The sequence below is a fragment of the Cheilinus undulatus genome, linkage group 13 (assembly GCF_018320785.1).
Source record: "Cheilinus undulatus linkage group 13, ASM1832078v1, whole genome shotgun sequence".
NCBI classification, from domain to species: domain Eukaryota; kingdom Metazoa; phylum Chordata; class Actinopteri; order Labriformes; family Labridae; genus Cheilinus; species Cheilinus undulatus.
In genome coordinates this window covers 42,295,177-42,311,321 of record NC_054877.1, presented here as the reverse complement: position 1 = coordinate 42,311,321, position 16,145 = coordinate 42,295,177, and the positions used below count along the sequence as shown (strand labels likewise).

At 40.2% G+C, this 16,145-nt stretch overlaps 1 protein-coding gene across 3 annotated transcripts in view; it reads right to left on the bottom strand.

The window, feature by feature from the left end:
• The window catches only part of LOC121519615, a 125,809-nt gene that overhangs the window by 82,180 nt on the left and 27,484 nt on the right, over positions 1–16,145 (bottom strand). For all 3 annotated transcript variants that reach the window (XM_041802391.1, XM_041802393.1, XM_041802392.1), the window contains 3 exons: positions 13,804–14,235; positions 11,869–12,309; positions 4,190–4,633 (listed from right to left, as the gene is read on the bottom strand). In XM_041802391.1, the coding sequence (XP_041658325.1) occupies positions 4,190–4,633; positions 11,869–12,309; positions 13,804–14,235 (1,317 nt within the window). The remainder of the gene's footprint in view (positions 1–4,189; positions 4,634–11,868; positions 12,310–13,803; positions 14,236–16,145) is intronic.

The following is a 16,145-nucleotide window of genomic DNA, read 5'->3' as shown; positions in this document are numbered from 1 at the left end:
AATGTTAAACAGCCAGATTTGACACAAAATAAACTGGTTTACAGCCTGGTTCAAAACACCAAACATGCCTCATTAGCTAGTGTCTTATTGTGCTCCCACTGTACAGGGTGTGAATTTTTTTGTACCACGATCGTTTGGATTACATTTAGGATGAAAGCTGATTGGCATGTCTCATTTGATTGACAGATAGCTCGGCAGGCAGAGGCTCCATTTCTGTCAACCAGAATGCTAGCTAGCTGGCTGACAGGAAGTCGCGCTTAGTGGGCGAGCCGTTAGGTTGATCCAAAGTTCGGTTAAAACCGCGATTTCAATATGGAAGCCTCCACGAATGGGCTTCAAGAACCGTTTTAGCCCTCCTATTGTAAGCAGACGACTGACGTCACACAGGGTTTGTCCAATTTTTTCGACAGTCTATGGGTTGAACCAACACACCGATCTGATTTCCATCAGTTTAACAGGTTTTAACGTTAACAAATCTTTATCTGTATAATCCAAGTTTAAAACTATTGTCTCCTCAAGATACTTTGTCAAGATGGCAGGTCTTGACTGTCCTCTTGTTTATTGATGAAGAGCCAATATTAATCCTAATGAGATCAGAACTAAGCATCATTTAGTAAAGCTGTAGAGGAGAGGAAAAATTTTGATGTTCACTTCTAAAACAGACTTCATCTGTCTCAACCAGAGGCCTGCACTACAAAGCTGGCTTAACAAGTCTGGGATATCTCTCCGTTAGCTGGATTGATTTATCAACACATTCGCAATCCAGATCAGCTGTACGATAAAGCTGGTTATCAACTCGCTAACTGCAGCCAGGGTTTTCCAATCTGGATCTGTGCATGCTCACATAAAAGGGGTGGTGTTTGCAGAGTCTGACCAATCGCAAACATGGAGAAAGCCTGCAGAGCAGTGTATTTTTCAATGGAGGAACAGACAATCAGTCTTCAAACATACGAGGGATTTAAATCAATCATCCAGACCAGAGGCAACACTGTCGCATCAGCAAAAGCCAGGAAGGAATGCTGGCAGAAAATTGCCGACTCTGTTAATGTGTAAGTTCGTCAGATTATACAATATTAATTCATTGGACAATATAAACGGACAGCACTCTGATCACTCAGTTTGACTTTATTATGGCACAGGTGTGTGGGGCAGAGCTTCTTCGGCCAATTTTGTGTTGTAAAATTGATTCCTCACCTTGATTAATACCACAAAATACAGTTTATGAACATGATTAAAATATTAAATGTACAGTTGTCATACCCTGCTCAAGTTTCTGCGACAGTGCAGACTCCCTGAAGATCTGGAAGTCATGAATGGACCCTGGCCACTTAGTCACAAGGCTGGTGGCCATCATTTGATGGTCACATGTCATCTACAGAGGTATTTGGGGTTCACATTAGTCAATGTGCACTTGAAAAGACTTGAATAAAGCTCAACTGTGACAACAGTGTTGTGTGGGCCTCTTTGTATATGTGGACTGTTTATGATTTAAAATGATTATGATACAAATTATGGAAATTGGAACAAAACATATTGATAATGAACTAACTGAATGTGAAATGTTAGTGCACTGCAAATGTTTCTGTGTTATGTGAACTACCTGAATGTTGAGGCTGTGAAAGTTTTTTTTTCACAGAATTACTACAAAAATGCATTTGCAAGAGCTACAATCTAAGTGGTGAAAAGTGGGAATTCAAATAAGTTAAAGGTTGCAAAAATCAGTAAAAAGGTGGGTTAAAATGGGCAAAAAGAGGCAAAAATGGGGGACTAAATGTTATTTAATGGCAAAATGCAGCTTAAATGAGTGAAAAGTGGATGAAAAAAAACGCCAAAAAGTGCAAGCATTTGCAAAAAGCAGGATGAAATAGGCAAAAACTGGTGAAAAATTGGCAACAACAGGATGAAAGTGGCAAAAACAAGTGTCCAAAGTGGGCTTAAAGCAGTAAAAATAGATTACAAGTGACAAAAAGGGGGGAAATTGGTTGATAATTAAAGCAAATTGTATAATATATTGTATAATTGTGGGAAACAAACAGATTAATTTGACTTGCAATGGATAATTTCTGAAGTCAAAGTTTCTCATTTTATGGTTTTTGGGAGGGGGGGTGATAATATTTGAAATTAAGACATAAGAGATCCACACATCATCACAAAAGAGCCACATGTGGCTCCAGAACCACAGGTTGAGTGTCACTGATCTATACCTTTCGTGGAGGATGTCATCTGGTTAATCGAAAGGATTGCATCTATCCCTAAATATTCTTTCTCTCCTAAGCGCTCTTCCGCGCACCAACCAGGATCTTCTAAGAACAGGCAGGCCATTTTCCAAGAGAACTGATTGGTCAGGAGGTGGTGCTTTTATACTCGCTGATCTAGTATCCAGAACATAACCTGCTCCGGAGCAGGTTAGCCGTTCAGCTTAAAGGGATACTTCAACATTTTGGCAAATTTGCCCATTGCCATAATTCCTATAGTCTTAGTAATAGGTTCGTTACCTTTAGTTGTTGTAGTGTGGTGAATGTACACGTCACTACTTGTCCACTAGAGTGTTTTGGAGTTGTTGGATTGTGTATCTGATGAGTTTGATGAGTGAAAGCCGGAATACCGTCTGCTTACATTGAGTTGGCACAGCAGCTCCAAACTCGGCAGCATCATTCTAGAAACAACTTGCACCAACAACTTAAGGTAACGGACCGATTACTAAGACTATATGAATTATGGCAATGGGTGAATTTGCCAAAATGTTGAAGTATCCCTTTAAGTTACCGTGGTGATTTATCACAGTAAGAAGTGTGCCAGCTTCGTTGTACAGAAAATTCAGGGTTAATCCGGAAGTTATCTCGATAAGAGAAAATCCAGCTTCATAGTACAGGCTTCTGGTCAACAGACATGTTTGTCTCTGTTCAGTGACAATAACACATCTGAAAGATGTTGATATTGTGGACTTGGCTTATCACTGGTCTTTCAAACATTGTCACTGTTGTTCCTGCTGCTGTGTTCATTCTCACATTCCCTCTGTCTCTACACCACCCCTACAACATGTCAGCATACTGCATTTTCAACCTGTGTTGCATCAACTCTTTAGGATGCTCACAGCCAACACTTCAAACCAACACTGGGAGTGTGTGGCCGCCATCATGAGTCCACATAGTTAACATCAAGGAAATATCCGGCCCAGGGATGCTGTTAGGGATGTTTTCACACTTTGCACAAATGTCCACTCTGACTCAAGGATAAACTGACAACTTCAAGTTATCGGACCTTTACTTACCCACAACACAAATGTCAAAAATGTAATTTTCTTCAAGCTGTGTCAAATTGTTCTGCAAACCTTTACATTTCCTTGTTAATCTCCTCTCTTCTATATCATCCATCATTCACTCTGTAATGTGCTTCAACATTTTCAGGTATTAGTCTCTAATTCTCTCAGCAGGGACTCTGTTGGAGCTTGGTAAGGTGTGTCTGATTGAAAAGAACTATGGGGATTTAAGGAACAAATACACTGGAGTGTGGGGATTAAAAAGCTTCACTGGAGACATTAAATAGAGGTGACATTAATATGATCTGATTACATGAAAAACACACTTAATCTTTAAACCACAGGAAACCAGAAACAGATTTGATTTAACATTAAAATCCTCTGAATGCTCACTCCACATGATTCAGCTGGACTGTGAGACCACACACCTGCCAGTCCTAGTGACCATTTCACACTGGTTATTCCACAGACATGAGATCTCACACAATCTGACATGATCAACAAATATATCCAGAGGATAAACAAATATGGAGGATGATCAATGCCATCAGCTGGCTGTCTTTCATTACACATTATAATGGCACTAATGTTGTTGCTATAATCCAACAAGCTAGTCTTCTTCTTCAATATTCCACTTGGCCCAGGGCAAGAGAAAATAAACATGACAGCTAACAGAAACACAGAGGTGTTTCTGTTAGCTGTCATGTTGGTGAGCTGTAAAAGTACACAACATCCTTTTAGTCAGGCTTCCTGGTCCGCTCACTCTCACTGGCTTTATCAAAACTGAGGAAACCTGATCTGGATTCAGAAATATCAAAAGACCATGACCCCTCATCACAGAGGGGGAAATCCACTCCAAAGTGATCTCTTGTGTACCCAGACAACAATAGTAGAACCCTGTAAAACTGATGTCAAATTAAAATAACTTACCTGAGCTTTGAGATATAAGGCAGACAATGAAGGAAGTTCCTCACTTCACTCTCTTCATCTGACCATCCTCTCAGCTCCACGTGAATTTTCTCTGTTTGGAGTTTCAGTGTTTCCAGGAGGATGGAGGTCTTTCTCTCTGAGAGGTCTACAGACCACACAGTCAGATCTGATGTAAAAAGGGACTGCAGTGGCGGAAGGACGCTCAAGCCTGTTTTGGTCTCATAGTTCTTTATATGAGAGCACAGATCCAGGAAGAAATCACACTGAATCTGCCAAGACTGATAAGAAGCCACATTGGGATTAAAGGGGAATGTTTGATGTCTGCACACTGATGATAATAGCTCCAGTGTGTTCTCTCCACTCTGCAGTTCTCTCTCTGTTGTTGCTGCTGCACAGAACAGACTCCCACAGAACTTGACTCCACTGTCAGACCAGCGAGAGAAACTGAAACGAGAGTGAAAATGTTGTTAGCAGAGCACAACTTTCACTTTCAGTTGCTGAACTAGTGAAACTTAATAATAATAATAAATTAAAAGAATCACTGAAAATGCAACACCATATCCATTTTTACACAGTCCTTCCTGAGTTTTCTTTTTTAATTAAAGCTATTACGTCACATGACCTTTGAGTCATAACTCCATCAGTCCTGGAGAGATCTTTAGTCTTTCATCCTCACATCCATAAGTTTCTTTCAACACACAGTAAACCCATTTATAAAGAGATCAATAAAGATTTGTCACAGCCCAAGAACACAACATCATTTTGTACTTTATTTAAGTTGTCAGCATTTTGTTCATGTAATAATCCTCTGTGCTGGCAGTGGTCAAGCATATTGTTTTCTGCTTGTCCATCAGTCACTCCACACTTCTGTCAGGCCCATTCTCATCAACCTGATATCTCCACAAAGCTTTGAGAGAGGGGGGACTAACTGGTGACTTTCACCTCAAAGACTTCATAGATGTCGTCATTATTGCTGTCAAAAGCAAACAGAGATCTTGTGAAGGACGTGTTTAGTTAAGGCCCTATTGAAATTGGTTTGGTTTGTCATTATTAGGGCCCGAGCACAGAGTGGTGCAAGGAGAGACGTGTTATTTTCCATCATCACATGGACTTTTGAGGCACTTAACATATTCAAATACGCAAGAAACTTGGCAGGCACATCCGATCTTGCGAAAATTTTCATATTTTTTGGGTCTCCAACATGAAATTCAGAATTGCAAAAATAGTGCCACCTAACAGTTCTCAAAGTTAAAGCCCCCTTCCTTGACTCATGAAATTTTGTGTGCAGGTACGACTTCGAGAGATCTACAAAAAAGCCTCTTGGGCCTACACTTTATCTCAGGAAATCCACCATTCTGAATGAATTAGCAAAAAATTGGGTGTTTTTACCCTGTCCAGGATTAACTCCTCTGAGGGATTTGATCCAATCACCTTGTACTTTGGCACAGAGGTAGATGAGACATGGATGACAAAAAGTTTTTCAGGACTTTCTCATTAATTGAAAGGTGTGGCCATGGTGAGCCCTCAAATTTGCATATTTTTGGAAAAACATGAAGTTCAGTGCAACTCAGCAATGCACTGTCCAATCAGACTCAAACTTCCTGGATTTATGGCAGGTCTATGTCGGCACACATTCATATGGTTATAACTTTTTTCAGTCATTGTGCCACCCAGTGGTGACACTTACAAGCCACTGTTTAAATTCCTTTGAAGATATTTACACGGAATTTGTGTCAGGACAGCGGTTATTCATAGACAGCATTGATGCGCCATGGTCAGAGAGGATATTTAAAGCAGGAGAAAAGTTCAGTTCTGTGTTGAATCCTTTTCTCCTCTGCAGAAAGAAACCTTGGGTCTCCAGCACCAGCACATTAGCAAGTGGCATTAGTGTTTGCGTCGTGTGAATGTCATGAAGCCAAAATGTCTGCACAAAGACGTACAATGGAAGCATCAATTGACTCGGCCACATGGCAGTTATTTCAGGAAAATCTCCCTTTATGTGTAAACCAGTCATTGAAACAAGCATCCAATTCACACACATGCACTAAGAGCCGTGCCAAGTTAGAGGGAGGTGGAAGAACCCTCCATGACTGGAATCCACCCGTATTCAGCAACTGTCAATATCAAGCCCTTCCATCAGTGTGTTGGCTGTTGCATTAAGTGGTAGCCACTCTTTACATCTTTCACGTATGGTGACCCCATGGAGGTAAAAAACCTTGGCTACAGTACCAGCTAGCCTGTGATCATAGCGCATAGTAGAAAAAAACAGTGAAAACTCGTTGGGGATTTTTGAGTGCGCAACTTTGTTTTCCTCTGCGCAGAGAGGTGGAGAGCATTATGCGCAATTGCACAGTAAAACCCCTTAGACAGAACATTGGTTGCGTAGGCCCATTATCGCTGCTTGCAGCTTAAATTATTTTTTTTTAATGTGTTCTGAGCCTTTTTGGACCCCTTATCATCATCATCTAAAAAAAAACGAAGACATTTGGCAAACATATGAAGGGTGTGCAAAATGCGGGGTTGATATAGGTTTCATAGATGACCCTCAGGAATTGCCTCATTTGCCCCACTTTTCGTGCTTCTAAGGAACAGCTCCAAAAGGACCTCTGACCTAGAGTTATGAATTTTTGTGCGTAGATTCAGCTCAGGGAGCTCTACAAAAAAGTCTCCTGGAGCAAATCTCTATCTCCAACAGCAAATCTACCATTTTGAATAAATTAGCCCAAAGTGAGGTGTTTTTGGCCTGTTCCAGTAGTCGTATCTGGACCAACTCCCTCTAGGAATTTCATCCGATCAACTTGTACTTCGGCATACAGCTAGATGAGACATGGCTGATGAAAAATTATTCAGGACTTTATCATTAATCGAAATGCGTGGCCGTGGTGAGCCCTCAAATTAGCATATTATTTGACAAACAGGAAGTTGTTTATAACTCCGCTGTGCATTGTCCAATCTGACTCAAACTTTCTGTGTTTATGGAAGGTCCATGCCTGCACATGTTTATATGGTCATATTTTCTATAGATCATTGCGCCTCCTATTGGTGACAGGAAATGTGTCACTTGATCTTTGATGTAGAGCAAGAAAAGATGTCTTAGGTCAAAAGTTATTTATAACTTACTCTTTAGTCGAAAGATGTAGCCATGGCAGCCCCTCAAATTTAAAAGGCTTCATAATGTGATAAAAGCCCCTGGTGCTCACCAAAAAATTTCCGTTTATTACAAGATTGGCCAAATCCTGCTGAAATTACACCAGGCACATCTCCCAATGTTGACCTTACTCAAATTTGAAGGTCAAGACTCCTCATCTAAAACGATGTGGCCATGACAATTTTTCATTTACCATTTACCATGAAACAAAATGATTTATAGGTTGATTATTGGAAGGCGTGGCTTTTTGGCTCAGTTGCACCCCCTGCAATATTTCGAAAATTCATCCCCTGCAGCAGGTTTACCCTAGGATTTTAAACATTCTTGAGCTCATACATCATTTAAAGATCTCTTGGACCTATACCATATAGCAAACAGGAAGTCCGCCATTTTGATGTCTATGATTTCAAAGCAGCATATTGCAGAGGTCACATTTTACAAAATTCCTCTTTGAGCATTCGTTCAACAACTTCATGTTAAGTGTATAGACAGAAGACATGTCATAGCTGAAAATTTCATTGAAACTTTCTCATTACTCAAAGGGGTGTGGTCATGAAGATTTTTTCTCACCATGAACAGGGTGTAGAATTATCCATGGCTTAGAAAACTTGCAGAGACCTGAAATCTGTCACAAAAATTCACAGTGGGAATCTGAGATGACCACTCTTTGTGTTGTGGGTGGGCATGGCCTTAGGCCCCATTAGTGCCCCCTTCGATATTTATAAAAATCAGCCCTGGCAGTACATATTACTAAAAGTCCGCAGTACAAGACTTGACTGAGATTTTGATGACTGGCAAACTTCTGATATGGTGAAACTGCTTGCCTCTCCTTGACTTAAAGACATGGCTGAGGGCTTATCAGTCTGTAAACACAACGATGGACTTGGCGGTTTATGTGGAGGAGAAGTAGCATTGTCTCCGGTGATGCTAACGGCACTTGCAGCTACCGCCACCACAACAACTTGAGGGGTTTAGCCATCCTAATTCAAGTTTCCTGGATCAACAATCTTAAAACACATGTCGCTGTCTCTGTAGCACTTGCTCCTTTAGTATTTTTCTTTTTCATGCTCACATCTGAATAGTCTCGGTCTTGTCGACATGCTAGCAATCAAAATACACTTAATACAAACTAAGTTGGTTAAAGGCCACTGACCTGTCATTGGCTCGTGAGGTGAGGGCTGGGAGGTGAGGGGGTACAATGAATGATAATAATTTCCTTATGTTTCAAAGACTGACGTCTTATTTCAGACAACTGATATACTCCAAACTTCAGGTTTATGATCAGGGTCTGCCACTTTACGTATTTACATGGATGCTTTATGGTTTTGCTGTACCAACCCCCACTTTAAGGGGGGTCAGGAACCCGCGGCTCCGGAGACACATAACTGCTATGTGGAAAGTTATGTGAATAGGGAGTGATTTCGGACACAGCCCCGGTCAAAAAAATCTTTCCACTGTTCCAAATTGAGCTGAGCAGCTGTTAGCCGTTACTCTGTTAGGAGTAACCATAGCAACCTGAGACAGTCATATTTTCTGAGTCTGAGCAGACGTCTCGGCTTGACTTTTTTGTCCCCGGTCAAAATGACAGTCAGTCCTCAAGAATTCCAGCCATTTAGAACAACTACCGGACATTTGCTTTAACATTATTTTGCTGCAATAACGGCAGCAAAACGCATAAATCTCACTTTTATTTTTTTGTGTAAGTGGTTTAAAGTATCAAAATGAAAGCTGCATGCTTTTCCTTACACACGCATTCTTACACACTACACGCCCACGTTAAATTCATAAACAACAACAGTTAGCTTCACATCATCACCATTTGCCTGTTAGCACACTGGACACTAATATCATAACGTTGCAGCTTACAACAGCCAAATACCATCCTCCACTGACAACAATGAAGCATCCAAATACATAACAAAGGTGCTCTGTTAACTGGACACTGCGTTAAAACTCTACATTTGAAGTGAAAGATGAGTCTTACCGTCAGCTGCTAATATCAGTCCTCATGATGATATACAGTAACCTCTCTGAAGAGAGACAGAGCCTTCGTTATGAGCTCCAAGCGGTCCATGCCGCTCTGCACGATGTGATTCTGTGTTGACTACAATCCAACTTTATCTGAGGATAGGTCATAGGTAGTTTATCGAAGTCCACTATTCTGCTAGGCGTAGGCCTCTATTGCTCTCTGCTGCTGCATCGGTGTTTACAACGCTCAGCTATACAGTTCCCTTTGTTTCAGCCTCTCCATTACTCGCAGCAATGACATAAAATCCCTCGATACCGCTGATGATATTAAGCCTTTGGTTAACCAGGAAAACCTCACTTAGATTAAAATTCTGCTTTACGAGAAAGCTCTGGTCAAACTTTTCCACTTTCTCTGCAGAGTCCCCAGCGATACTGAGCATGCCAAAGAGAGATATACTTACTTTGACATCATCCTGCATACATAATAAGCCATGTGCTTGCCGCCTGAGGAGATAAACAACCCAAGCACCGCAGGACAGTAGATGTAGTAAGATTAAGCAACTTTTAGTTTATATTATCACATTCTCACAACATATCTTCTAGGTTACACAAAATATAATATGAAAGTATTCAGTATTTACTTATCTGGTCATTTGCATGTTTTCTGCCGGCATTTTGACCGGTTATATTTTTATCCGCCGGACTTCCGCCCTTTTTAACGGCCAATGGCCGGCAAATGCCAGCTAACGGAAACTCAGGCAGGGAGTACAGCACTGCCAGCCTAAGGAGCATAAGGAGCCTGCGGACTGGCATCAACCATCACTTTACTGACATAAATAAAATGACAGACTCCAGGTTTAAGACCAGTAACCTAAGACGGTCTTATCTTTTATATCCGACGTGCATCTTGTTTCCAGGCTAACCTTAACACTGAGAATCACAAAAAACCCACTTCCCTCCTGTTCCAACTGCTATAAACTAACACAAACAAAAGAAAAGAAGCCATTATTTCTTTGTAGAGCCAACAAGGAAACGCATCTGATCCACCGGCATGATAATATTTGATAAATATTGACGTGTCTGACGGACAATCAGCACCTGCAGGGCGTGGATAGCTCCATTTCATGTCTGTGACCTCGTAGTGCAGAGGGAGGTATTATTCTGTTTATTCAAACAGCTGGTCTGCTAAAACTAAGCTTTCTATCAGATGACTGTTCATGTTAACTTACAGGTTTATTGCCTGATCACAGATGACTCTCAGTCTCACTCGTCTTCATGTCTTTTCATTGATAAACCCGTTCAGAAAGTGCGCTGAGAGGACTAGTTTTTTGTTCCATTGTGACTTCGTATCTATGGCCCGCCTATTTACTGGAATAGTGAATAACGTTTATATTCCCTAAGAACGTTTTGGGATTGGAATGGCTATTCCAGTTATTAGTCAAAGCCCTCAGGCGTTGCTAGGGAAAGAAATTGTTGTTTTGTAAAACTTTCTATTTTGATCACAAAACGTATGAAATCATAAATTAGTCGTTTTTTTAATTATATTTGTTGGCAAGTGACCATGGTATAAGCAGGTTAATGCCCTTGGAGATGTCCAATTATCAGGGATTAATGGGCGACGCGGAGTTCATTACTCCCTGATAACTGGACACCTCCAAGGGCATTAAACCTTACTTATTGTCTTCCAGCTGTGTCAAATCAGTTGTTCTTCATGGGTGGTTTACATCTTTACATTTCCTTGTTAATCTCCTCTCTGCTATATCATCCATCATTCACTCTGTAATGTGCTTCAACATTTTCAGGTTTTAGTCTCTAATTCTCTCAGCAGGGTCTCTGTTGGAGCTTGGTGAGGTGTGTTTGATTGAAAAGAACTATGGGGATTTAAGGAACAAATACACTGGAGTGTGGGGATTAAAAAGCTTCATTGGAGACATTAAATAGAGGTGACATTAATATGATCTGATTACATGAAAAACACATTTAATCTTTAAACCACAGGAAACCAGAAACAGATTTGATTTAACATTAAAATCCTCTGAATGCTCACTCCACATGATTCAGCTGGATTGTGAGACCACACACCTGCCAGTCCTAGTGACCATTTCACACTGGTTATTCCACAGACATGAGATCTCACACAATCTGACATGATCAACAAATATCTCCAGAGGTAGACAAATATGGAGGATGATCAATGCCATCAGCTGGCTGTCTTTCATTACACATTAAAATGGCACTGATGTTGTTGCTATAATCCAACAAGCTAGTCTTCTTCTTCAATATTCCACTTGGCCCAGGGCAAGAGAAAATCAACATGACAGCTAACAGAAACACAGAGGTGTTTCTGTTAGCTGTCATGTTGGTGAGCTGTAAAAGTACACAACATCCTTTTAGTCAGGCTTCCTGGTCCGCTCACTCTCACTGGCTTTATCAAAACTGAGGAAATATCAAAACACATGACCCCTCATCACAGAGGGGGAAACCCAATCAAAATGATCTCTTGTGTTACCCAGACAACAATAGTAGAACCCTGTAAAACTGTTGTTGAATTAAAATAACTTACCTGAGCTTTGAGATATAAGGCAGACAATGAAGGAAGTTCCTCACTTCACTCTCTTCATCTGAGCATTCTCTCAGCTCCACATGAATTTTCTCTGTTTGGAGTTTCAGCACTTCCACGAGGATGGAGGTCTTTCTCTTTGAGAGGTCTACAGACCACACAGTCTGATCTGATGTAAAAAAGGACTGCAGTGGCTGAAGGACACTCAAGCCTGTTTTGGTCTCATAGTTCTTTACATGAGAGTACACATCAAGAAAGAACTCACACTGAGTGTACTTATATTTAGAATAATAAAACTCAATGAAGGGGAATGTTTGATGTCTGCACACTGATGATAACAGCTCCAGTGTGTTCTCTCCACTCTGCAGTTCTCTCTCTGTTGTTGCTGCTGCACAGAACAGACTCCCACAGAACTTGACTTCACTGTCAGACCGGCCAGAGAAACTGAAACAAGAGACAGATTTTTGTTAGCATAGCACGACTTTCAGTTTTCAGTTGCTGAACTTCTGAAGCTTCAACTTAATAAATTAAAGAATCACTGAAAATGCAACACCATTTCCATTTTTGCACAGTCCTCTCTGAGTTTTCTTTGTTTAAGTAAAGCTATCAAAATTCACATGACCATTGAGTCATAACTCCATGAGCCCTGAGGAGATCTTTAGTCTTTCATCCTCACATCCATGTCTTTCTTTCAACACACAGTAAACCCATTTATAAAGATATCAATATAGATTTATCACAGCCCAAGGACACAACATGATTATTAGTGTGTACTTTATTTTAATTGTCAGCATTTTGTTCATGTAATAATCCTCTGTGCTGGCAGTGGTCAAGCATTTTGTTTCCTGCTTGTCCATCAGTCACTCCACACTTCTGTCAGGCCCATTCTCATCAACCTGGTATCTCCAGAAAGCTTTGAGAGAGGGGGGATCTTCAAACTTTGCACAAATGTCCCCCTGACTCTAGGATAAATTGATGAAGGCTGGAGATATATAGCTGCTGTTTCTCCCTACCTTTGTGTCTAGCTGTGTCAGGAGCATTCCTGTAAATATACCTGAATATTAGCAACACCTCTACATGCAGTAAAGGGTCCACCCAACAGGTCAAGCTGTTTACAACTGACTGATGTGTAGGATAGAAACTACAGAACATGCTGACAGTCAATATGATAGCTCTGATCTCAAAACTAACACAATAAACATCAATAATCAATAATACAATCAGATCAGATCAGGAGACTCATGACCTGTCAGAACACTTGGTCTGAGCTCCATTTCTCCAACATTGTCTTTTGTCCACAGACTTTAAGGCCCCAGTGTTTTGCCTTCATTGGTGGCAGAGTTAACTGGTGACTTTCACCTCTGTGACTTCGTAGATGCAATACACTGATCTAATTTCCATCAGTTTACAGGTGTAAATTGAGATGATTCTTTCCCAACTAGGTCAACAAGCATGTTTGCCTCCATTCCATCACAATCATACATAAACATGTTATCATGGACTTGGTTGATTATTTGTCTTTCAAACTTCATCATTGTGGAATTTTAAAAACCCTCCACTCAGCCATGAAGCCCAGATCAGTGAAGGGCTGCAGTGATGGTTGTCCTTCTGGAACTTTCTCCCACCTCCACACAGGATCTCTGGAGCTCAGTCAAACCTCTCTGTCTAAGCCCTTTCTCCCCTGATTGCTCAGTTTGGCCATGAAACCAGCTCTTGGAAGAGTTCTGTCTGTGCCAAACTTCTTACGTGTGAAATTATGGAAGCCTGTGTGCTCTTGGGAACCTTCAATGCAGGAGGATTTTTTTCTCTATGAGCTATGCAGGCAGTTTTTTTTTGGCCTCATGGCTTGGTAGTTGCTCTGTGCAAAAATGTTATGTGTAACAAATAAATTATTTTGTAAGAGAACAAAAAAGAAAAATGGGGAAAATAACTTTTTACCTGAGGTGTGAGATATAAGGCAGACACTGAAGGAAACTCCTCACTCCACTCTCTTCATCTGAGTAGCCTGTCAGATTCACTTCAGTCTTCTTTAGGAGTTTCAGTGCTTCCAGGAGGGTGGAGGTATCGATCTCTGAGAGGTTTATGGACCAGACTTCAGAAGTGGACTTAAAGAGCGGATCCAGCTTTGGTCTGACACTTGAACAACCTTTATTCTTGACGTGTTCATAAAAGTCAACAAAAAAGTTGTGCAAGTGTTTGTCAACAGAAAACATCGAGACAAGCTGATGCACTACATGGTGAAAGCTCTGGTCTTCATCAAGGGCTGCTTTCAGGCACAAATCCAGTAACAGCTTCTTCTTCTTCCTCTCCAGTGTCCTGGGGTCTGACTCCTGGTCCTCAAGTCCTGGACTGTTGTGGGTCATCCTGAAGCTGCATGATAAACAGATCTATAAATACACTAAACATACATGAACTGTCTAGAGCTCTGATTAATGTCACCTAAAGTTATTACAGAGTAACTAAACCAAAAGATTTTAATTCAGGTGAAAACATGGATGTTTATCAGAGCTGTAGATCAGTTTTGGTCCAGATATCAACATTTGACTAAAAACAATTTGACTCATTGTGTCAGATACATGCAAAGTTATCGCCATCTACAGGTTAAAATCTGGACACTGAACATAAATTTAAGTATCCACAACTGAACTTCCTGAATTTTTAGAATATTTATGAAACTATTTGTGGAGGAAATTCAGTTATAAATGTAAAGTTATTGATTATTAATCATAAAAAGAGCCCAATCACCTTTTTATAGCTAAAAAACACAGTTAGCTTGAATTGTTATACTTAACGTGTTAATTTTAAAACTGAGCAGTTTTATATTAAACACAAATCACATGGCAGAGATCTGTTTACTGCTTTAATATAAAAAATAAGTCTATTCAAAGCTAACCTGATTGCTAGCCTTTAAAATCTACAGATTTCACCAAAATAAGCAGGTTAGCTTGTTAATATTGTAAAGAAAAACTATTGATTCATTATATTTAAGATGATAATTTGTACATATTTTAAAACCTAAGTAGCTCTGACTGTAGCATGCGAACTCTTCCTGTCCCACTCTCCTTTCCCACATTAGTGAGTAGTTTAAGAGATATTCAGATCATTTGTCTTGTTTTTGCCATCTGATTATCGATATACTATTTATTAATCGTCTATAATGTGCGCACTAAAGAGTTTTTAGTAGGGCAATGAAACACAAATTTCTTATGATGAAAATGCAGTTTTCTCTCAAATGTAGCAAGCTATGGTGCTAAATATCACCTTGAATAGGATATCCAAGCTCATTCTACAGAGAGAGGAAGAGAGATGCAGACATGAAGAGGTGATTATGAAGATATGGACAGAGAACTTTAACCCTGCTGTCATTTTGCTGCCACTGTTTTTCCACAGTTTTGGGGGGGTTGCCTTTAAAAATGATGAGTCTTGCCCGTGTGGTTGAAGATATTTCTTCTTCTTTCCACAAATTATTTGAATCAAACATCTCTGAACAGTGGAAGTTCCTCTTTGAGCCTCACTTACACTGAGGAGGCGGGGCTGACAAAGACGGGTTATGTCCAGGATACACTTCTGTAAATGTTAATTCTAACATGGACTAACATTGTACACAACAAAAAATGATTAAACTCTGTTGGCTATAAAATGGAGATAAGTTAAAGACGCATCTTTGTCAATGTGCCTTATAAAATGTAATACCTCTCATTTGTAAAAATCTGATGTTCAGAGGCTTTTCATTGCCATAAATTTCCGATGTCAAATTTATGACTTTTTAAGGATCCACAGGAACCATGGCAAGCTGTCCATAACTAATAAACTAGTGAAATATCTTCTCTAACTCTCCTACTATACATCCAGGTCATGTAAGTCACCTGTGGGTATCTGCAGCTGATCAGACAGAGGAAGAGAAAGTCAATCATCCCTCCTGTTATTGTATGAGAAAGGGAAATGTCTGATTAGTAATAAACCCCTCCGGTTACTTTTAACGTTTTTTTTTTGTTGTTGTTTGTTTTGTTTTGTTTTTTTTTAATTGATGCTGTTGATGTTATTTCGTATTCTATAAATTCGGGATCATTGCATCCACAACAACTCTCTTCACACAAATCCGCTGTTGCAGTCTAACCACTGAATGTTGAGGGACATATTTCAGATCATCAATTGTTTTATGCATGAAATGTACGGCTAAATAACACTGATATAAGATCAGGCACATGCAAAAAGAAACTGTAGGAAGCAGAGCAGCTGTGTAAGAGAGCAGTGGTGCGTGCACACATTTGGACAGTACG